The sequence below is a fragment of the Micropterus salmoides genome, unplaced genomic scaffold (assembly GCF_014851395.1).
Source record: "Micropterus salmoides isolate LMB-PRFRI ecotype aquatic unplaced genomic scaffold, ASM1485139v1 Ms_hic_scaffold_15, whole genome shotgun sequence".
Classification (NCBI taxonomy): domain Eukaryota; kingdom Metazoa; phylum Chordata; class Actinopteri; order Centrarchiformes; family Centrarchidae; genus Micropterus; species Micropterus salmoides.
The window spans coordinates 7,213,632-7,237,979 of record NW_024040596.1 but is presented as its reverse complement, the minus strand read 5'-3'; the positions used below and the strand labels follow the sequence as shown (position 1 = coordinate 7,237,979).

General features: G+C 40.6%; 1 protein-coding gene across 1 annotated transcript; it reads left to right on the top strand.

Annotated features, from left to right (window-relative positions):
• Positions 1 to 24,112, top strand: wnt10a (wingless-type MMTV integration site family, member 10a). The gene is made up of 4 exons (XM_038720692.1): positions 1 to 453; positions 2,098 to 2,363; positions 7,525 to 7,898; positions 22,850 to 24,112. Exons 1-4 carry the CDS (start codon positions 392 to 394, stop codon positions 23,378 to 23,380), a joined length of 1,233 nt encoding a protein of 410 aa, XP_038576620.1. The 5' UTR covers positions 1 to 391; the 3' UTR covers positions 23,381 to 24,112.
• Positions 24,113 to 24,348: the final 236 nt, after the last annotated feature.

The window sequence follows — 24,348 nt, the reverse complement described above, 5'->3', positions numbered from 1 at the left end:
GAAACATCACAGCAGACTTCATGTACAGCGCATATCTTGGTTCAGCCGTCTCTCTCGGATGTTATACCAATGAAAATACCTTGGCGGAGACACCGGAATATGTACGGATGTGTATGAGAAAGACAACACTGACTTTTCCTCAGACTTGTAGCAACATCCTCCATTCAGTAAGTTAGGAGGTTGATGAAACTTTTTTTGAATGAGTATCCCGCCGCTGGCTGGCACCACATCTGGACTTTCGTCGGAGCTGTCAAGACCAGCGCCAACGTCTAGCCGGACCTGACTTGACCCTCTTCTGTTGTCCTCCCTAAACTTTTAAGGCGGAATATTGGACGTTAAACTCCTGTCTTTTTATTTTTAAAACTTTTTTTTCTTAATTACAAGGCACAAAATGGAACACTCGGTCCTCAGAATAACATGCGTCTTGGCAGTTATCTGTCTCTTGGATAGAAGGTGAGTTGAGTTTAATAAGAGATGCCTGAACTCAAACAATGTGACCAAAAAAGTGAATCTCTGTGTTCGTTTAATTTAGTACTGAAAGAGCATCTCTAGTTCTTCACTTAACTTATACTAATACTGAATTAAATAGCCTAATTATCCTAATTATCTATTTAAGCATATGCTAAATAACCTCTGTTGATCTGGCTAAAATGTGCTTAAAGCTAACATATACAAATATAAAATAAATAATAAAACATTAGTTCACGTTTCCCTTTTTGCAGGTTTGCTAACTTAAATAGCCTACTTGAAAATCTGCTTCACATGCACCCCTCATTCCCAAACAATGTTGCCAATCAATAAAAAGTTGCACTTTGGAAAGTTAGTTGTTGAAACAGGTTTACTGTCAAAGCAGGAAACACAACAGGTAGCAACAGAAGCCTAACTGGAATTACCAAGGCAAAATGCAATACCACCTAGAAAGTAGGACACCACTATTCAAATGACCAACATTTGATGTTATGGGTTTGTGATGGTGAGACCAAAGCTACTGGTTACTGTTACAGCAGAACATGCATTATCGTTTTTAAGTTTGTGTCTTTGATAAAGAGGCTTGCAGAAGAGAAACAGGCAGAAGTTCCACATTTTGACAAAACTATGGAAAGAAATACAGTAGTTTGCAAAGTTTCTGCAGCTGTGTGAGTGTCTGTGTGTGTGTTACTGTACACTCCTCCCTACACCTGGGTATTTGTGTCTGCATGTCAGGGTGTGCTTGAGCATGTGCATATAGAGATGTGTGTGTGTGTGTGTGTGTGTGTTTGTGTGTATGTGTTCCCACAGCCATACATGCGCCTGACACATCCACCTGTGTTTTACCTGTAATGATAATGAAATGAAAAGCTGGGCACTTTGCAGCTCTCCAGCCATGATCAGTGTGTCACTGTTTCTCTGTGAAGTAGAAAAGAGCTTTGGGCGCTGAGTTACTTTTGCACACACGATTGATCTCTCACAGAAGCCGCTGACAGTTGTGTACTGAGAGACACACCTTACAGCAAAAATGTCATTGAATTTACGCACTAACTGATTTCCTTAGGTGATTAATATGAGGGAGGGAGTTTTTTTTTCCCCAGCTGCGCATCTAAAACTGTTACTAGAACTATTGGTTTCATGCCAACAAAGTGGATGCTGTGCCCTCATCCCCCACTTCAACTCATCTGTTCTGCTGTTTAACTGTTATTTTGCACTGCACAGTAAAGTTGTTGTCAAAGTCAAGATCAGGAGACAAAACTGAATTTGGCTGCCTGAATCAACATTAAATGCAAGCAGAGTGTTGCAGGTTTTGGTTAAATCAGTATAAACCTACATGCCTCTAAAATTACCCACTGGACCTTTGATTTTTATTCTGTATCAATAAGCATTAGATATTTTTGTCATCTAAGCATAGTATAGTCAGCAGTCATTGCTAGGATGTGGAGATGGTTTTGCAACCATCAACCCACAGTTATTGAGGTTTTAGAGGAACTGACTACACTGGGGACAACCAAGTCAGGTCGTCTGTTTGGTACTGTGGGAATTGAGAGGTGTGATGCTCACAGGACCAATAACAGAAAATATTGTACGTTTGTCTTGTCAATAACCTGACCTGTGTGCTCCATGCAGGGTAGACTCCAATGAAATCTTGGGCCTGAAGCTCCCCAACATCGATCCAATCCTGAATGCCAACACGGTGTGCCTGACGCTGCCAGGTTTGACACGGCGCCAGCTGGAGGTGTGCATGCGGAACCCAGACGTCACAGCTTCAGCAATCCAGGGAATTCAGATTGCCATCCATGAGTGCCAGCACCAGTTCAGAGGGCACCGCTGGAACTGCTCCAGTCTGGAGACTAGGAACAAAATACCCTATGACAGCATAGTCTTTAAAAGAGGTCAGTTTTATGGTCACTATACAATATATTACCGAAATTGGTCTACTGTACAATTTCATTTGAATTCACATCTGCCTTTCTTGTAAGCATTTTGCATCTTTCCAATTCCAACTTCCAAAACGTTACTGCACTGGGGAAGCAAAATGTTGTTGATTGTAGAAAACCTACAAGGTTTACACCTCCACCTTTAGGATAATGAGGTGTAGGCAAGTTGAGATGTCACAACAGGCTACCTGCTGAAAAGACAATGATATATAGGCATGCAGGCCTTCAAACAAGCTGTGGTTTCATCCTCAAACACACTTTGATTGAATACCTTGAAAGGATAGGCTTAGAAAGATTAGTTACCACAAAGATACACATCCTTAACAAGCACTGGTGTAATATTATTCAGTCAAAAGATCATCAAAAGGGATCATTGTCCCTCATAGACACAATTATTTAATGTTAGCTCAGAAGAATTAAATGAAACTCCAAATGATTAGGTTATCTTTAGTGACTAGCACACGGGTATGCACTTTCTAACCACCCTAGTGTATCGGCCTGTACAAAAAAGCAGGTAACTTCAAAAGTAGTTCGTCACCTCAAGATTACCAAACCTCATGCAGATCAGTTTTCTCTGACACTTTGTAGTGCTGGGAGCTTTGCAACTCAGCCACAAAGGATGAAAGAGGATCTTTAACGCTGGGAAGTCCTCAGATGGACCCATCCCAGTTTATTGACTGGAAAAGGCATCAGTTTCTTAGTAGCCAGAGCACCTGGATGGATGAACAGTGCACAATGTGGTTGGTAGTTTGACTCTTGAGTTAAGTTCGATTTCAGTTTCACCAAATGAGGAAGAACATTCCTATGCAAACATAGCTTCAATTTTTTTTCATTTCTACTAAAAAGGACCCTAGAATGTTGGGATGGCGTGTCATAGTGCTTAGTAATTTACATTCTTAAGCAAGACAACCATGAAACTGTAGTTTTGTAACCCTCATTGAGGACTTTTTGTCACCAATGTCTAACTTAAAAAATAATCATAATTACAGTATATGCTTACACACCTCTGGCTTTACTTTCACTCCTCAGTGACTCATTGAAAAGCTGTTTGTCATTATTAGTAAAGGCAGTTGCTGGTTGTCTGGCATCCCTGGTTTGCCTCGGGTGCAGAAACTCCAAACCACTGACATAAACAATCTCTTTAAATTGGATGATTCATCTGTTACATGTTGATACGTTCTGCTCCACAGAAGCTAAACAAATGATACAAGTTAAGTTGCTGCAGCCAGTATTGTGTGTGGCTACTGAAAAATTGAGTTTTACAGACATGGATTAGACAGAATTAACACAAATGTTCGATGTAACTGTCCATTGAAAAATTAATAACCTAGTCTCACACAAGGCTTATGTACACCAAACTATAGTTTAACTAAGTTTAGTGTTTTTACAGCCTGTGAAGAAACGTTTACACTATGACACAAAGCCATTCAAGTAAAACTGATACAAATGACTTTTGTCAGCATTGGAACCTCGTCTCGTTCAAATATTCTTGCAAACTTTCCTCAAATGTTTTGATATTCTTCTATTCTAAAGTGTTTGAGTTGTGTATTAGGGGCTCTGCATCTCAGTGTTTATTTTGGTGTCTAATTTTACTATTTCAGACGCTGCTCAGATCCTCTTTGGCTCTGCCACGTGCCTCTCTGCTAATGGATTCTGATAACTTTTATGGCCCCATATTCATTCACGTTTAGCTTGCATTAAAAACTAGGCTAAAGAGGCCGTCAAGCAATACATGGATAGAATCCCTCTCTTGGTCTTTCTCCCTATCTTTCTCTGTCCCTGTGTCTGTGTCCTCCCTCGCTGGGCTGCTCCTAATGCTCTTACGTCCCTTGCCAGTGCAAGTGCTTGTGAATTTGCTCTCAGCACTTTCCCAACTCTCTGCGGCAAAAGCATAAACCTGTTTAGTCGGTTTCTGTAACACAAAGTGACAGTTTCCTTTGAATCTTTAATTCATTTTGTCACTTCCTCTGCCATCAGTTCAGCCGGGCGTGCCGCCACCGGTGAATTATTTGTTAGATTGATTTGTTCCTAGTCTTCCGGGGGCAAGAGCTAAAACAGGCTTTCTATGTATAAGGATGTGCCTAAGTGCCATCCCGCTCACTTCCCCTACCTTGTGTGGGACAAGGTGGTGGTGGTGGTGAGAGTGAATTTTGGACTTGGATTCATCAGGTGAACACAAAGACTACTCCATGTGAATCCTAACTTTGCTCTGGGTCTGCTGGGTGTGTTAATAAGCAACTTTTGTCTAACAAGGTCATTATATCAACCTAAATAATTGTAGAATGTCTTTGTTGTGTTATGTGTCGTTTCCGATTGTGGCCCAAACATTCTATCGATGCAGGTTTCAGGGCAGGGTATGTGCAGCTAGAGACAATATGGGTAATGTTGCCAGATTGTTTACTTGAGGTTTGCTTCCTTTCTAACTGAAAATCAACCCTCTATCTGGTCGACTCACTGCTTTTTCAAAGATATTAAGCAGGTGGGGGACTGCTGTTTAAGGCCTGTTTATTCCAGTGCTTTGCCGAATGACATTTTCACACGGGGCTAAAGTCGGTCTGAAAGTGACACCTGACATTGGTTCAGTATAACACTTATGATACACCTTCATCTTGTCTCTGACTTTAATATATACAGATTTTGAATACACAGTTTACGGATTTTGTTTAGATAAGGACAACTTTTCATTAAGTTCAATTCAACTGGGAGACTTGAATAAATGAGTGAAACTAGAATTGCCTTGGGCAAAACTAATTGAGCTTGATTTAGTGAAAAGTAAAGCAAAGTAAGGAAGTGATCATTCACAATGTGACAATATCTTGTAAATATTCTTTAAGTTCTGCAGGCAGGAGTGTTTGAATCATACGTTTGTCTTAAATAGAAAGGTGATGGAGTGACACAACTTTTGTTTCTGAATAAGTATGTCAGTAAAGTTGCTTTACAGTGACAATAGTGTTACTGTTTCTGCAGAATGTGCTGTAAGTTGCATAGGAAAACTACAGACCACAACTTGCTCGACAGATGAATTTCTGATTCATTCATTGTGACTGTGACTTTTTGTGTCCCTAATGTCAAGTATACAAAAGCAAAACAATACGTCAACCTTTACATCATATCTCACAAAAACAAAATAATATCAAGTTTACTTAAATACATAAATAAGGCAGTAACATCAAACAGTGCTAAAAGGGCCAGTTCCAGTTAATAGCTTTTTATTTGACTCCAACAAGCAGCCTGAATCATTTCCCCTTCAAGCAGTGCGCTATAAACTCCTAAGTGGTTTCGTTTCATGTTTTCTTTACAAGTTTCCATTATAATCGTCACTGTTTTCTACACCAGTAAGTGACTGCCAGTGGGGCTTGCTTTTATAGAACCTGAGGGCACCAGTGGTCATAGGCTGTAAGCTGAGATCTAACAACAAACACTGTGGAGGGTACGAGTGTAAGTGCTTCTGTTGCACTTCATCCTTCAATATTCAAGGATTCCACAATTGGACATGGACATAAATGTGTGTGTGTGTGTGTGTGTGTGTGTGTAAGAGAAGAGTACTGTAACATTAGTCTGCAGAATTGCAAATCAGTTGCGGTGGAGCTGCACTTATTACATGTGCCGCACGCAAGTTAGATATGCTGTTGGGAAGAAAGGGATGTGTTTAGCTGTAAAGGCATTTTAGACAGACATTTAACCACCTTCTCTACATGCAGTAGTCCGTCTGAGCCAATTTGAAGTGATTACAAGGCAAAAGCTGTGATATGGCGTTATCAGACTTTCTAACCTGAAACATGCACCTACAGAAACATGTAGTTTGGACCTAAAGTTTCACTGCAAATGATAAAATGACAGAAGCAGATAAATTGATCAAACGCCAGCCATCTGATGCCACTCAGTCAGCCAGAGAAGTAAGCCCGTGACCAAGTGCCAATTGGCCCAGAATAGCAAATGTAATGGTTACCAACTTGGATGAAAGGTCACTTGAAAGTGTTGAAGATTTAAAAAGGGTATCAAGAACATTCGTGGAGGAGAAGGATTGACTGAGGGAGGCAGGCAAATCCAGAAATGCACCAAGTTTGGTTCAAAACCTCAAGTGGTCATGTTGTGTACAGTGCTGCAGCACAAATTCAGGTTCTAGCTGATTTGTACTCACTTACATAGATAGTACATGCAAGTAGACAGCAGTGAGTAGTACAGCCACATACTGTATCTTGTATTTAAGCAGCAGGACAGACAGAAGGAGGCGCAGCCCCTTTAGTAGTCCTCTGTGAGTCCTCTGATGGGAGTGGTGGGGGTCTGTTCACGTTCAGCTGGCCCACAGAGACAAATACGCAAGTGTTTGGAACACTTAATTGCTATCGTCCCAGATGTTTCCCCCGGTTATATGAGTCTTGACGTGTGTGTATATACATGTGTGAAAAACTTGTATGTCTGTCTTTATCAAAATAGAGGAAGCTTTTTTACTACAGCATTACTGATGGTAGGTGAAACAAAGCGTGCAAACTCACTAAACATTATGACGCATGTTGCTAACAGAGAGGTTGAAACATCTCTTTGTCTTGCTTATTTAGCTGTTGTTAAAGTTTTAGGGCTAGGAAAATCACTTGACATCTTAAAGTTTTATCCAGCAGTTTTACAACAGAACTTTAATGTGGGGAATTAAATAGTTTTGGATGCTTTTTCAGTTAAAAATAGAAAATCTACCACAACTAAAAAACACTTGAAAACAGCACCTTAATCATAGTTATATGAGTTTGGACTGTTACCTAGCAAATGTCATCCTCCATCTACCTGGTAATCCTCTCATTTCACCTGACAGGTTCATTACATAGACGCACTAGTATGTTCTGCCTGCAGGTTATTTTAATGTTTATTAACATTTTACATCAACTCCATCTTACAACATAAATGCCTCTAGAGCGGTTTCTTAAAAGAAATTTGGCACATTGTTGAATATTGACTCAGCCATCATGTCAACTTTCGTTTTCGTTAGACACTTCTTTTTAGACAAAAGATCCCAGTCTTTCCTTTCCCAAACTCTGTTTCCTTATTATTGTACCTCCTATAACCTTCTACTTCCACAGTATGCTATATACCAACACCATGATACTGTCCTTTCACCCCACAGGTTTCAGAGAGAGTGCCTTTGCGTATGCCATTGCAGCAGCAGGTGTGGTACATGCAGTGGCCAACGCCTGCTCCATGGGCAAACTGAAGGCATGCAGCTGTGACGAGAAGCGCCGTGGGGACGAGGAGGCCTTTCGCATCAAACTGCACCGTTTGCAACTGGAGGCCATCCACCGGGGAAAGGGTATGGTACACGGCGTTATGGAGCATTTCCCCGCTGACCTGCCAGGACCCCAGGATTCCTGGGAGTGGGGTGGCTGCAGTCCCGATGTGGAATTCGGTGAGAAGTTCTCGAGGGACTTCTTGGATGCCCGCGAAACCTACAAAGACATCCATGCCCGTATGAGGCTGCATAATAATAGAGTTGGGAGACAGGTGAGTCAGGAAGGGATCGTAAGTGAGAGGATGAGCATTTGTGAGCATTTTGAGTGAGATTTTGTATTTGTATTATTTTCGTCTTGCAACCGTAAGCCTTGTAGCATAGCATAGCAGAGAGCAAGATTTTAATTTAATTTAAGCCAGTCCTACATTTTAATATTGTTCTCTGTGATTTTGATAACTCCAGGATTAGTATTTAACAACTCTGATCTACTTTGAATTCAGTAACTTATTCAATTTGTGCCTTTTACCTCAAATTAAAGCGGTACTTCACCAATTTTACACATCAGTTTACCAGGAGCACTACTCAGCATTTAAACACAGTTTTATAGTGTCTACAGTGGCTCTTGGTTAGCTTCTTTTTTTTTTTTTTTTACTTTGTTTATTATGTTTCAATGTGTTAATACAGATACACAAGGGTGTAATATAAAAATGCACTTGTATAATAAGCATACTATTTGGACAAACAAAACCTTTTGGTTCGCTTGTACTTAGTTAAAATAGTTGGAAATAACAACGGAATACAGATTTGAACTCACAGATATGTAAAGACAATAATAACAAACAAACAAACAGCCCCCCACGACCCTGTACGGAGGATAAGTGGTTGACGATGGATGGATGGATGGATATTACACGGTAAAACAGGTGGAGAGCGGGTGTGTTGAGTGCTACTGGGCCAATCATAATGCTACAGTGCACAACACAATCTGATTTTATTGATTGGGTCAACAGTGGCCGGTCATTGTCAGACTATCTATGTATGTGTGTGTGTGTGTTTAAAGGAGTTAGTTAGCCCAAGCTGCACTCAGTAATGGCTGCTCTTTAGGTTCCCTTTCAGCACTACAGGGCAGTTGTTTATCCTAAAAAATTTTTTCTTTTTGAAAAACAACCTTATTAATGGAGCAGAGGCAGAGTGTGACGCTGCAACATTGATTACTGTTGCTAGTGTGTTTTCTTTTAGTTTGCAGGAGATTATAATTGTTATTTTTTGTTGAATTTCTCTCCAATCATTTAGTTACACTGGTTAGCATATTTGTATGGCTAGGCTTTGTTGAAACAGGTTTCGACAGTTTTTGATTGAATAAAATAGTATTTTCTTAAACAGGATACCCAGAGAAAAAAACAGTTATATCATTATGAGCTTGGTCTTGTAATGGGTCTTTGCCCTTTTACCCTCTTTTAGTGCAAACCAAAGAGAGGAATGTCTATTTGTTATGGTGGCCACAGTGGGACTTTCCTATATGATGCCCAAGATGATTTTATGAATTAGGATTGGCTTAATACACGTATCATAAAGTCAAAGAAGCCTGGTGCAAATGGTTATTTTGTTGGCTTTAATTTGTAATTGATGTGTTATTGTCAGATTCCCAGGACAATAAGGCCAGTAGATAGTATACAAATCTACAGATTTATAGATAGATGGCTTGTACACAATTTGTGTCAGGCTGTTACTCGAGTTACTACTTTTTTAATTAGCTGTACCGTGCCCCTGTTGTGTTGTTTGTTCAGGGAAACTTAGTAATTTATCCAACTCTCACGACTTAAAGGATTGACAGATCTGGGAACGTTGCTAGTTTGGACTAACTTTGTTCAGTTATGAAGGTGGTCTTGTGCTCACTATGTTCAATTTCTGCAGTGTCAGATTAGCCACAATGTTGAAGTAAAGAGACTCAATCATCATCTGTAGTTTTATATAGCTTTCTTACTGATAAGCAGACTTTTCCTGTTTTTCCTGTTTTATTATTATTTGTTATTTATTCTCTTGTAGTAGTCAGTGTCCATCCATCCATCCATCCATCCATCTTCATCCGCTTATCCGGGTTCGGGTCGCGGGGGCAGCAGCTCCAGCAGGGGACCCCAAACTTCACTTTCCCAAGCCACATTAACCAGCTCTGACTGAGGGATCGTGAGGCGTTCCCGGCCAGTGTGGAGATATAATCTCCACACTGACCATAGATGAGGGTAGGAACGAAAATTGACCGGTAGGTCGAGAGCTTTACCTTACGGCTCAGCTCTCTTTTCGTCACAACGGTGCAGCAAAGCGAGTGCAATACCACCCCCGCTGCTCCGATTCTCCGGCCAATCTCCTGCTCCAGTCTCCCCTCACTCGTGAACAAGACCCCAAGGTACTTGAACTCCTTCACTTGAGGTAAGGACTCATTCCCTACCTGGAGTTGGCACTCCACCGGTTTGTTGCTGAGAACCATGGCCACAGATTTAGAGGTGCTAATCCTCATCCCAACCGCTCCGCACTCTGCTGCGAACTGATCCAGTGAGAGCTGAAGGTCACGGACCGATGATGCCATCAGGACCACATCATCCGCAAAAAGCAGTGACGAGATCCCAAGCCCACTGAACCGCAGCCCCTCCTCGCCACGACTACGCCTCGATATCCTGTCCATGAATATCACAAACAGGATTGGTGACAAAGCGCAGCCCTGACGAAAGCCAACCATCACCCGGGCGGCTGTGGCTCAGGAGGAAGGGCAGGTTGGCCGTTAATCGGAAGGCCGGCGGTTCAATCCCCTGGTTGCGTGTCGAAGTGCCCTTGGGCAAGATATTGAACCCCGAATTGCCCCTGGTGGCTGTTCCGCCAGTGTGTGAATGTTAGTTTCGGTTTGAGCACTTAGGCTCAGTGTATGACTGGTGAATGCAGATATAGTGTAAAAGCGCTTTGAGTGGTCGAAAAGACTAGAAAGGTGCTATACAAATACGGAGCATTTACATTTACCTGGAAAGAGTCCGACTTACTGCCGAGTACTCGGACAGCTCTCGCTTTGGATGTACAGGGATTGGATAGCCATAGTCCCGCAGCACCTCCCTGGTCTTACGCCTTCTCTAGATCCACAAAGCACATGTAGACCGGATGGGCATACTCCCAAGTCCACTCCAGGATCCTTGTGAGAGTAAAGAGCTGGTCAGTTGTTCCACGACCGTGACGAAAACCGCATTGTTCCTCTTCGATCTGAGGTTCGACTATGGGCCGAACCCTCGTTCCAGCACCCTGGAGTAGACTTTACTGGGGAGGCTGAGAAGTGTGATACCCCTGTAATTGGAAAACACTCTCTGGTCCCCCTTTTTGAACAGGGGAACCACCACCCCAGTCTGCCACTCCTTGGGCACTGTACCCGACTTCCACGCAATGTTAAAGAGACGTGTGTAATGATCAATGTGTAATAATCAAATCACCTATAACAATAATAAATAACAACAATCATCAGTGTTGTTTGTTATAGTTATATTATGGGGACTTCTTTTTAACTACATAAACGGGTCAAAAAAAGTTTTTCTGGGTAAACTATTAAATGAAATTGTGTATTACTGTAATAATTTAAGCCTTTTAAGCAGTTTTATTAAGTTAAAATTAGGTAACTTCTTTGGGCTAATACGCTCCTACAGAGGTTTCTGCCGTGGGCAATGGGAAAGAACGATGTAAATGACAGTGATAAGCCTTGATGATATCCAGCACTGTGGTCTAACAGAGACAAGAAGCGACCATAAATTGCTCATTGTTCCCTGTTTCCTCTTGAGTAATTTGGGCCTGTATCTTTCAATCAGTTTACTTCTGGTTTCCTTGATTATGCAGACAAAACACAAATGGGACGTGTCAGCTGAACTCAACAACAGCTGGCCTCTGTGCAGTAGCTGTAATGGAAAAAATAGTCATAGACTGGTGACATAAATTCCAATCAGTGCTGTGTCCTTGGGAGTAAACTTTGGGCAGGGGCTGATATGACATTAGTTGTAGCCTAATGAGTTCATGAGCCTTTCTCTTTTGTTTGGATTTAGTAAGTAAGGTTATAAAACCTGGGATGTTGTATGTTGTCTTAACTCTGTCTACTGTCTCTTGAGGCCACATGCTTTCCAATAATTGAAGCTTTGGAGGGCGGCACAGTGACTTATACACTGCCCCACATCCAAAACTCCCTCTGGTTTGATCCTGTTTTGTCTCTACTTGTTGGTTTGTCCTTTTGCCGCAGTCTATCCTGTCAAAATGCCCTTGAGCAAGCCCTCTCTTCCTGTAAATAGGTGTGGATTTGAATCTCTTATATGCAAATATTGGTTATGAGTAGTAGTACCAGGAAGACACAAGTGTAAACATAAGTTTAAGTAAGTATAAATAGATTTTAAAATAATCACCAAACAATGCCTTTGCTGTTAATTCTGCCCTCAAACATGATGATGACACAGACACAAATTAGCGTATTAGCCTCATATTTAAATGCCACTTTTATTATGCAGGCATAACCACAATTACATGTGATACCTTGCTATTAGAGGGATCAGTTTGGCAAAAGAAAGACATCACTGTCACTATGAAGTTGCATAGAGAGGAGTCAGAATTACAATGATAGTCAATTAATCCATTAATCAATTAGTTGTCAACTATTAAATTAATCGCCAACTATTTTTTTTAAAGAAAAACTGTCAAAATTTTCTGATTGTAGCTTCTTAAATGTGAATATTTTTGGTTGCTTTGCTCCTCTATGACAGTAAACTGAATATATTTGGGTTGGGGACAAACGAAGACATTTGAGGATGTCACCTTGGGTTTTGGGAAACACTGATCAACATTTTTCACAATTTTCTGGACCTAATAACAACTAATTGATTAATCGAGAAAATAATCGTTTGTTGCAGTCCTAGTCAGAATCAAAGTAATATTTGTCTTCTGTTTTGGCTTGGACTGTTTGCAGTATAAAGGCTTATATATATATATAGCCAATGGGATGTGTTTTGAATGTAATAGGCAACTAAAGATGTGGAAATCAACATTACCTGTAGATGTGACTGGAAACAAAAACTGACAAGTCCATAAGGGTGCTGCTGTGTTATATGGGAGGCACAATTTTGACAATGTTCATTAAGTAAAATAAATTATATAATTTTATAGATTATATATATTACAAACAAGTTTATAAAACCAATCCAGTTCCACCGTTGGGCAGATGAAATGCTCCAGAGAAAATCTTTCAAAATCAGAATACGTAATCACACCCTTCAAACACTGAGAAGAGTAACAGCAGCTCAAAGAAAACAAACTAAAACTTGCACTACTCAGCTTTATTTCAATTTACGGTTTGATCTTTCCAGACGGATATTTATATTGGCTGTCAGGCTCCTCACAATAAATTTTGTTTTCAGTGTGCCAGGCTGCCAAGCAATCCAAAGCATCAATCAAACAATTAAAACTTCGACTCAACATCAAATAGATTGTACCGCGTTTTTGGAAAAGCCTTCTAAGGACTATGACAAAAATGACAACCAGTGCTCCTTCACCTTTACCTCTTGTATTTTTACACAAGCTTGATGACCCCTTGGTTGGGTTCAGGCTTATATGTCATTGTGTCATTTCTATTCCCCTACTATGTTGTTGAAATTACAAAATGAGCTTAACGGACATCTATCATGGAAAATGGAGGTATAATGAAAAATTTGGGGACAATGTGAGCTTTCAGTTCAATACCAAACCTTTGTTTACATGGAGATGCATCAAGGGGCTTGTTGATTTGTACAGCTTACTGCAGGCTGGAGATCAGTGCTTGAATGAGTGGGATGTACAGAGGCAATTCCTGGCTGGAAGAGAGAGAGAGAAAGAGGAACAGATCGAAAGAGTGGGCACTTAAGGACAGAGAAAAAGAGACAGAGAGCTAACTTAGGATAAGTCTTTGGAGAGCTGTTGTACTGTAAAATACACCGCATCTTGATGACTTCAAATAGTACAGAAAGCCGCAACAAAACCCCCTTAAGACCTTGGAACAGACACACACACAGAGATGTAGACACGTACACACACACACGGCCCCTAGAAAACACTGACAGGTGGGGCCTCAAAATAATGCCTACCCTTCCCGTATCTCTTTCCTCCCACCGACCTGCCACTACCACCACCTCACCTCCCTCCGTTCTGCTCCTCCCCTCCACCCCCTCCCCCCTTTCAGAGAAGTAGTCTTTAAGCAGAGGAATGCGGTGGTTTTTTAGCGGGGTGTGCATGTCGCCTCATGCCCACCCCAGGGTTCTCACGACGTCCCGTCTTGTTTTTAGCCCTAATTAGTGGCTGCTGGCAGTTTGGAAACAGATGTTTAAAACCCTGCAAAAGATTTTAGACTTCAAACACCAGGGCGGAAAGTAGAAAGAGATTCGCCCCTTCCTTCCCTCCCCTCTTCCCCCTCTCCTGCTCTGCCTCCTCCAACTTCTCTCCAATAGGACTGATTACAGAAATAATACTGTACACTGCGCACAAGAAATTAATGCGGAGGGGAGGTTAATTTACATATGATGTCAGCACATCATTAACATCATACATATGTAAAGGTCAAACTTGACCAGCTGCTTGTTTACCCTTGAAAAAAAGAAAACTACAATTTGAGTAAGTTGGGAAAAATAATAAAAATAAATGTTAAAACCCCTCCAAAACCAAGTAGTCAGAATCCTGCAATAATTTTACTATGAAGGTGCACAATGCAGCCTTCAATGGTTTTGTTATAGTGAACTGAAACACACTACTGTTCAGTAGTTAATAACAGTGGCTGACTGACTACATTTTTAAAGTGGCTGATTATGACATGGAAACACTTCACCAGAGAAGTAAATTTCATGGCCAAGTTTTGTGTTCAGAGTGTTCTTCTCAATCGTTAAAAGAGCACACCTCAAAACAAATGCTTGGCACCCTTTCCTGTGTTCATGTTGCAGAGCTTAGAGCCATGTCAAGGTTCTGTTGAAGCCTGTCTGCTCATTAGGCAGGTGGTGACAGTGTTGGCTATGCAACAGTGTGCCATGTTACTGGCAAGCGTCTTCTGGTAATTATAATTTACCATCAGGGCCTGACTTCAGGGTAGTACGGCAAGATCGTATCCCCCTTTTCAGAAAGGGAACTGTACATTTGAACTTCTATTGACCCCCTTTTTAAATCTGTAATGTAGCCAAACTGCTGTTCAATACTGGAACTGATTATGCACATTTGCCCTGACTCGCTCCAAATCCTTATTAGGGGTCGTGCTCATGGGGGCACTTGTTTTGTTGACTCTTGGTGATCTTCAAAGTGCTCATGGGGGCACTTGTTTTGTTGACTCTTGGTGATCTTCAAAGTACTCAAGTGAGATGGCTGTGCAGCAGTCATTAATGCTCAAACAGCACAATGCAGTTTTGGCTTTAAAGTCAAAAGCTCATTTACACTTTTGTGTTGCTATAATGAACACTTTTACTAAATTGGAATAAAATAGCAGCAATAGAAATGTGAGATGGCCAAATCCTCTTTGGCCAGTCCCTCTATCACGTGATCGACTGGCTAATGGATGCCCAGTTGCCATATCATAACGTCAGGGTTAAGTGCAAGCTTTGTGTGGCTCTTCACGTAAATATCATACATTTTGCAATAGTTCCCCTCGGACCAAAGACATAAATTATGTTAATGCATCAGAAGCTATTTTAATTTAAGGTGCTAAATATTCTCTTGTGATTAATCTGCACCTACTATATTGTACAATAACATCAGCTTCCACTAGGCAAAAAATGGATTCACTTGTGTCTGATGCCAGCCCCTACTGCAGCAACTCATGTATCGCATCGCTTAGCAGCACAGGAGAGATTTGGTATAGGATTGATTCAAAAGTGAAATAATTTGGCCACCTGCAACTCAAACCTGTAACAAATGTGGTGGTAACTGAATCTGTAACTGCTTGTAAATCTGATGTTTACAGGCAATTGAAGACCTACTTTGTGTGTGTGTGCACGACATTGCTTTCACCAGAAAACTGAACATACTGCAGCACCCCCTCTAGCTTGTTCCAAACCAGCAATAGTGGGACTCCTGGGATCCTTTAATGCCTAATTTAACCTTTAAGCAATGATAAACTGCTCTGGAGAGGCCATTTACGTTAATTCATTGTCCCACATGAAAAGCAAAAGTGTGTTTGATCAAAAATAGCAACATTACTGCGGGGTTTGTCCTGCGCTCCACTGTGGCCATTTCATATCATCAGCAGTGTGCCGACCAATCCGGAGTCCTGACAGTACAGAGGCAAAGCATTTGATCTGACCCGCCACATATTGTGCACACTAACACATACAAACACACACACACGCCCGCATGCTATCCTCACAATTCTTCTACTCACACGCTGACACATCCACGTAAATATACACAGAGGCAAATGTTTCATAGTAAAAGCAGGTGGAAGTGCTTAAGCTGGTAATAACATTTTATTAGAGTCTTTAAATGAGAGCTGTGGACATTGTGTGCAATTAACAGTGAGTAAATACTACACACACACACACACAAACTGACACTCATTCTAATGTAGTTCTCACTGTATACTCTAGGTATGCATTTGCTCAGTAATTGCATGCCATTGTGTTTGCATGCTTGCGTGTGTATTTGTCTGTGGACGCTTAACTGTTCTTTTGAAGCAAGGCGTTTGATTTGTTTAAAGTGATGTCTGGGCTTAATGTGCTGCTGTGGGATTTGTTTGTGTGCTTTGATATCGCCTTGGCTTTCTGCTTGGCTTTAAAGGCCCTTTAGTAGATTTTCTTTGAACTGACAAACACAAGGCAGCATGAAGACTAGTCTGCTGTTTATCGGTAGGAAGGGTCGATTGTGGGACACATAGATATTAGATTAGGATTTTCCCAAATGTGGTTAATGATGATGACACAGGGATTGGCCAATGATTAAATTCAATGCGCCCAACAAAACAGGGCATAAGGCATAAATTATACATGTGCCGATACAGTGTAATTAGTTATGACTGGCAATGAAGTTTCTCAGCGACTGTGTCTCCACACGGTGAACGTTAACTATATTATATAAGTCTCATATTGTAAAATGTGTTATTAGTGTGGCTTAACATGGAGACCAAGCACCACACAACAAATCATAACTGTACACAGTTTTTAAATATTTGACAGAAAGGAGCACAACGTAATGCATTATACTTCTGGGATTCTTCATTAACGTTGTTACACAGACAGCTAATTGCTCCCTCCATCACAGATTGGTGGTCTTATGTGTGTCATGCCACAGGACTTTCCCTCTACAAGAAAAGCTATGCTGCAAGTGATCACCAACCCCTTCATTACCACTGAGTCAGTATTGACTCAGCCAAATCTTGATGTTCAGAATGACAAAATCAGGTTTAACATTAGGCTAAAAGGAGTGTGGCAAAACTTTACCTTTGGCATTCTGCAGTTGTGGGTCAAAGTTTGACAGGGTGGCAACAGGCACATGCATGCAGTGATTGAAAAACTGCCTCATAAATTCTGTATAATATCGAAAACGATCAGTATAATTATTGACTATTTCTAAAGGGAATGGGTTAAACACACGTGCAAAGTATTTGATTGACACATAGTATAATTTTACACAAATAAGGAAAGTGAAAAATAGTTTCATACAACTACAATTACAAACTGTCAACTGATGACTTCATCAGGTCATGTGTAAAACAACAAAGCAAAAAAACAACAGAATAAAGTGTGAGAGTACAATTAAGACATCTAAGTTCTGGCTGAAGACACGGGTCACATGTCATCAAGCTTTCTTCCTCTGCTCGTGTCCCCTGGCTTTTGATTCTACCTGCTGTTTTCTCTCCAGTAACGGCAAAAATAAAATAGTCTTTACCTTTACCTAATTTATGCACTCGTTTTCAACATTAGACTGTGGTAACAAGGCCAGACACCATCTCTGATCTTTAGCTGACTTGGTCCACACCTCTTCATTGCACGATAGTCTGCTCTACTCCAGTATGGCGTGCTTTTGCCTTGGTCTACTGTATTACAGTATGTAGCCTGCAGTCCTAATCTGCCACCAACATGTTGTATTTGATCTCTGTCTGGGGTTGTTTTATAGACGCCTCTGTCTTACTCTCTAAGCCAATTAAAACTTGCCAGATGTTTGTTTCTAACTGTGCTCCACCATTGACTTTGAGTCAATTACATCGCTGAAGTGTATGTGCAATGTAGGCCAATGTGTAAGCAATGGAATAGCAGGTTTCCATCTTATCATTCAGTAAATCATATTTTTCAAAGACAGTTTTTTAAGTTAGCATTCTGTCTACCTTACATTGCAAGGACTTGCAGACATGGAGAAAGCAATGAGACACACATTGTCATTGTCACTTCTTTGATCTATACCATGCACCGCAGTAGCTGACAGTATGTGTTATGTAAAGTGTTCTTTTCTAGCCAGCTTGTATAAAGTGGCTCAAGTTAGATGTACAGTATTTGTTTATTTCCTGGGTCAGATTGCCAAAACAATCACAGCTGATTGACAGGTTAGATAGGATTGCTTATTACAATCTAATCCGTATGCCTAATAGGAGCAGGACATGATGATTAAGCCTAGATGGAGTATCGACTAGAGAGACAGGTGACACCCACCCACTCCCTCACAGACACACAAACAGCCTTTGTGTATCAAGTGTTGTAGGTAAAGCAAAGAGATAATCCAAAGATCATCACCCGCTCCTGTCATCCTCTTTTCGTCTCTCCTTTCCTGTGCTTTCCCCTCCCCTAAAGTAATATGCACTCCCCTACAGTTGCATCAACCAGCCCCTCCTCCGCTGGCCCTGCATTGCCTCTGGGCTAATTCTCAAGATCTACAACGAGGCAGCTATAAATCACTGCGTCAGTTTTCTTCCTCTTTTCCACAGTAGCCAAGTCAGATATCGTAAACACAGACAACACTTTTCTATGCTGTCTCTCTCTCCCCCTCTCTCTCTCTTGTCTTTGCTACACGATGTCATAACCCCAGGTACTGATGAGAAGGAACAGGAAGAAATCACAAAATGAGTAAAATTAGTCTGGATATTAGAGTGGTCCTTTGTGGCCTGCTCCAATTTGTGTCATGGTTATATTGATTGAAACAATATCCATACATTTTAAATAGTAAATATCATATGTTGCATTAATTTTGTCCGACACTTTTAAAACAAATTTAAATTTGAAATGCAATGTAGCATTTCCATTAAATTAAGTTCAATTTGGTGATCATTTGCAATTTGTTTTCTTTTTCTCCTCTTGTACAAAATGTTCTCAACTAGTGTTTCCCCCAGCTCTTCTGTCATGTGGATCATCACTCCACATGTTATACAGTACTGACAGACCACTTCTAACATAGCAAGAGCAGACAGATTCCTCATTTCCTATTACCTGTTAAGGGTCTGGATTGCACCTGTTTGCCTTTCAACTACACGCCAAAAGAATATCTGACATTTCCCCCACACACAAAGTACTCATCACCTGGAGTTATGTTCTTTTGTTGAGGTTTTAGGAGCCTGCAATATTTTTTAAAGACCTGCCCAGTCAGAGCACAGGGTGTGCAGTATGCCTTGAGTGTTTAATGGATAAATCCACTCTTAAACAGAACTCACAGATGTTATTGCTCTGATGTTGAATCGGCCTATATGTTCATTTTAAATGGTGTGGTATTCCTCTTTAAATCTAAAAAGCTGTTGCAGGCCTTGTCATTGGTTAACATGTCTGACTTTAGCTGAGTAGCAACAAGTTGAAAACCTTACTGGCTGTGTCTGACAGAACAAATCAAATGTATAGGATGCAGCATTATCCATTTATAGTGACACTGCATTAGAAATAATGGTAAACATTTAAGTTTTTCTAAGCCCATTAGTTACTGTTGCTATGCCTGTCAAATGTTCTGTTCTCGCTCAACACCTATGCAGTTTATAATTATAACAGTGGCAGAATTTGTAGTACTTATTGAAACAAATATGTCCCTTATTTTTAGATAAAAGTTGACAACAGAGTTCTCAAGACAATCAATTTTGTGGGCTGGAATGACAACTCTTGCTGGCAGGACAATAAGACACGAGGCATTGAAAATTGGGACTCTCGGGAGAATCTGTTGCTTTCTGTGATTTGATTTTCAAAGGGCTTTGCTAAGCAGGGAAGACAATTAAATGGGTGTCTTTAATTTAATGGCTTATATGGGAACACAATCCTTATTAGCTTGTTTTTATGTCCATACTTAACTTTTACATTTTAAAATGGTAAAAGACATGAATTAATCAGTGACAGAGGTTAATTCAAACTTGCTGTTGTTGGCGCCGATTCATTTTAAAAAGGTTTCTATCACAAAATTCTACCAGTAATGTTACCACTCTGGTCACAAACTGTCTGCTCCAGAGTGGGTCCACTTGGACTTGTGGCGTGAGAGTGAGTGAAAAACATGAATTGTGTGAGTCTCACGGTCATTGCAGAAGATTTGGCAGTCTTGTGAATCGATTCCTCACACTTTTGGTCTTGTGTTTTGGGTTTTGGAAATGCGAACAAAGACAAGACACCACCCTCTAAATGTACTAAATGTACTACTGTAAAGCAATGGTTTTGTGGGCGTCACAATTTTAGTGAGAACAAAATTTATCTCCAAATGCTGTTTCTGCCTTAGGGTAATATTTACTCTTATGTAAACTACTCTGCTTTAGTACATATAAAATGTTTGAGACATGCTGCTGTGGTTTCTAATCTCCCAGAACAATTTTTTATTTGTTTTATTTTTATTTTTTCCGCTGCAACAATATGACTAAATACCATTAGAAATAACACTTTTGAGCTGTTTTTGTTGTTTTCCAGTCCTTTGAAACCCCCATCTTGCTGCAAATGTACTTTCAAACAGTAGCAATGTGGATGCAATTATGACTCCTAGGTCAGTTTGTCTCTTTAAGGTTTAAGTGGGTTGGAGAGTTCCATGATTACAGACTTTACAGTGTGTTTAAGGCCAGCACATTTGTGATTCTGGGGTAGCCTCTGCCCCTGTGTAAAAAATGATCCAAACACTGCAATCTGAACTCAGGGCAAGTGCTGTTTGAGCTGTTATAATGTTGTTTATTATAAAGCCTTTCAGCCTCTAGGATCTCCAGTGATCACAGCTTCTTTCAACGCTCCAAATAATAGTAGGACCATGTTTATCCAAAACGGTAACTTTACTTTCTGTAATCCCGACACATCAGCGAAACATGCAATAATGCAAAGAATTTTGTTGAAGAATATTGTTGTTATGATATACCATCAAAAAGATTTTAAGATAACAATGTTCCTGACATTTAATTTGTTTTAAATGCTCTATACTGGTGGGTTTGGTGAGTGAAGGCAACTTAAACTTATTTTAGCTTTGATTGTATACATTTTTATAAATAAGTAAGAAAATCATATTGACATAAATTAACCTTTATGTTTAAGCAAAACTGGAAACCCACTGTGTGTCATTACATGGAGCCTTATAACATGCAAACCAAGCCCTCTACTGTGTTCAAGAACTTGTTCTCGCTCCTTCTGAGAAAGGTTTAATCACACAATGAAACTGGAAAAGTGAAGTATCTGATTTTTGGCACCGGCCCAAATTGACATTGAGAAGTGGGTAACTGTCGCAATCAACATATGATGGATCTCTCCCATCTCTATTTTCCCCTCTATGTTTCTGTTGTTTCTGTAATGGACAATCCTGGTTAAATAATGGAGCGAGTGTGACTATGTAATGTAAAAAAGAAAAATAACCCACGTGATGCTCTTCATGGGAGAGTTTCATGTTCTGAAGCTAAGCAAGAAGAGTCTACAGGACCATTCCTGCACAGACAGACACACAACCATAGGCACATACAGGCAGTATCACCATGTATACACAAGCATATGGTCCACATGCTTACACATACAGTACACACACACACACACAAAGAAACCCACACACACACCTACCATGTTTTAACAAACTCCTGTACGTATCTCCCTTAATTGGTCGTACCTGTAGTTCACCATTTCTGTGTCATTGTTATCATGGATAGTTATTTCACTGATGGATTATATTTTGTGCATGTGTGGAGATTAGCATTATTGCTAGCACATGTGTGGGATGTGTTAAACTGTAGAAGTGTTCAGTGTGACGTGTATGTGTGTGTGTGTGTGTGTGTGTGTGTATGTTGATAGGGGCGGCAACAGCAGTAGCATCTGTCAGTACTCTGGGTGGCCTGGTGTTCCTGTTGGTAATAGGATCTTTAAGTTTAGAACAGGTGATGACTGATAAACATATGCACACAGACATACACACACACACACACACATACCCATAAATAAGTAAATATATATATTTACATGCGTACATGTAGCCTTAAGTAAATTTTACCGGGATAGACAGGATTTATGCCATGTAATGTTTATGTGTGTGTGTAGTGTGTGTCCTGCTGCTTCTGCTGCTGAAAAGGGTGAGTGGGTCTTGCAGTTTTGTTTATGCTTATTTATGTGTGCATATATACTATAGACATCAGAAGCATTCTTGTACATCTTAAAGACTCTATATTCTCATGGTTTGTTCTAGCAGGGAACAGCAACACAAGAGATTGGACAAAATAAAACAGGAACTTACCAAACTAAAACACCAAAACCATGACATATATAAGATTTCAAATGTAGTACTTAGTAATCATGTAAAACTCCTGTGATGTAAAAATATGAAAACAATACAAACAGGCTGTTGATATCCACGTGGTTCCAACTGCTGCCAGCATTAAATCAATAAAGTGAAAACACCTTAGATTTATTACCTTATGCCAAAAGATGAATAATTACACCACTATCTGTTTAGGTAATACCTGCATCCATCTGTGTTATTTGATATCAGTATGTTTGACAACAGGCTCAGAGTCAGACCACCTGGCTTGTTAAATGCGGGACTGATGTTTCTTCAGGGCATTATGTGCCATCATTCACTATACACTGGAAAAGTGGCTTGCTTAGTAGAGCAAACAAATAAAAAAAAAGAAGGAAAGCCAGTATGAAATATGACATCTAGTCTGTACCTGTTTATATTATACGTCAAATGTAACCATTAATCAAGAAAGTCATTAATCCCTCTCATTTTCTCCACACACACCTCCCTCACTTCCTCATTTCATCCCACTCTTTCTTTTTTGTCTCTCTCCATCTGTGTTTTTTCGCAGGTGGTGCTCGACCACATGAGAAGGAAATGCAAGTGCCACGGTACATCGGGGAGCTGCCAGCTGAAGACCTGCTGGCAGGTCACCCCAGAGTTCCGGGTGGTGGGCTCAATCCTCAAAGAGCGCTTCCACATTGCCACGCTGATCAAGGCCCACAACCGAAACACCGGACAGCTCGATCACTCCCACAACAACAACAACCATCACAACCACCATAACCATCACAACCATCACAACCACCACAATCACCACCACACACACCGGCGGCGGCCAAGCATCCATGAACTGGTCTACTTTGAAAAGTCACCAGATTTCTGCGAGCGGGACCTGGGGTCAGACTCAACGGGTACGCAGGGGCGGATCTGCAACAAGACCAGCCCCGGCATGGACAATTGTGAAAGTCTGTGTTGCGGGAGAGGCCATAACATCCTTCAGCAGACGCGGAGCGAACGCTGCAACTGCAAGTTTCACTGGTGCTGCTATGTGGTGTGCGAAGAGTGCAGGATAACAGAGTGGGTTAGTGTTTGTAAATGAAGAAACACACACTAAAAGACTGCACACAATAAAGAAAACAAAGACAAATAGACATTTTTAAACCAAGACTATTCATTTGAATGGCCCATACATTTTTTTGCGGTGGACTGCTGTTTTCCAGAAGAGCAACGACAGCGTGTGAAGCAGTTGAGCCGGCAGAGAGGTAGATGTGCATGTTGGTAAAGAGTGTGCACATGCAGCAAATAAAGCTGCCACAACTCAGAGAGCTTGGATATTTACTGCCTTCCTCTTGAGACATATCAGATAAATATCTGAAATATATGAAAACACCAAATATGAAATTTGGGGTCTAATCTATTGTTGTTTCATCTGCATATGTTGACTGACACACAGCTGCATGGGATTCAGGTGAGCAAAGAGGAAGTTAGAAGCAAGCAGTAGATTGCATGCAGAAAGAAAATGATATTGCTTCATAGCACCAGCAATATATAAGGTGAAAAGGCTGATGTCTGCGTCAAATGAAACTTTAAAAATGGGGGGAGACATTTGATGTGTTTTTCAAACAGATGATACATTATACAGTTGTCCCTCCATGTCCTATATGATAACTTACAGCATAAACACAGTCATGTTACATGTTACACACAATATTTGCCATTTCTTCTACTACATACAGAGACAAATATAGACTTTTCACACATCAGAAATCACAATGCACAGGATTTAAAACTGCACAACACACCTGGCCCACTTAAGGCTTTGGTGTATTGTTAGGGGCAGTTCAGAAGTTTCAAAATTTATAGTAACTATCATGTTACATCTAAAAATACATCAGGGGGTTGTTTGGCTCATCTGAAACTCTGTAGAGTCAGTCAATATTATTATGTTGTATGCATCATGTGTAACCCTGCTAACAGTGATGACACCCTTCAGTAAATACAAGCACACATTTTGGTAGAAGACTCCATTGAGAGGGCAAACTTTTATAATGAATGGTGGCCACTGCA

Bases quoted from the DNA above. Each gene is read 5' to 3' on its own strand.
- wnt10a (XM_038720692.1), top strand. From the start codon at position 392: ATGGAACACTCGGTCCTCAGAATAACATGCGTCTTGGCAGTTATCTGT. The intron at 454-2,097 runs GTGAGTTGAGTT...TGCTCCATGCAG, and splicing joins ATCTGTCTCTTGGATAGAAG to GGTAGACTCCAATGAAATCT. The intron at 2,364-7,524 runs GTCAGTTTTATG...TTCACCCCACAG, and splicing joins CAGCATAGTCTTTAAAAGAG to GTTTCAGAGAGAGTGCCTTT.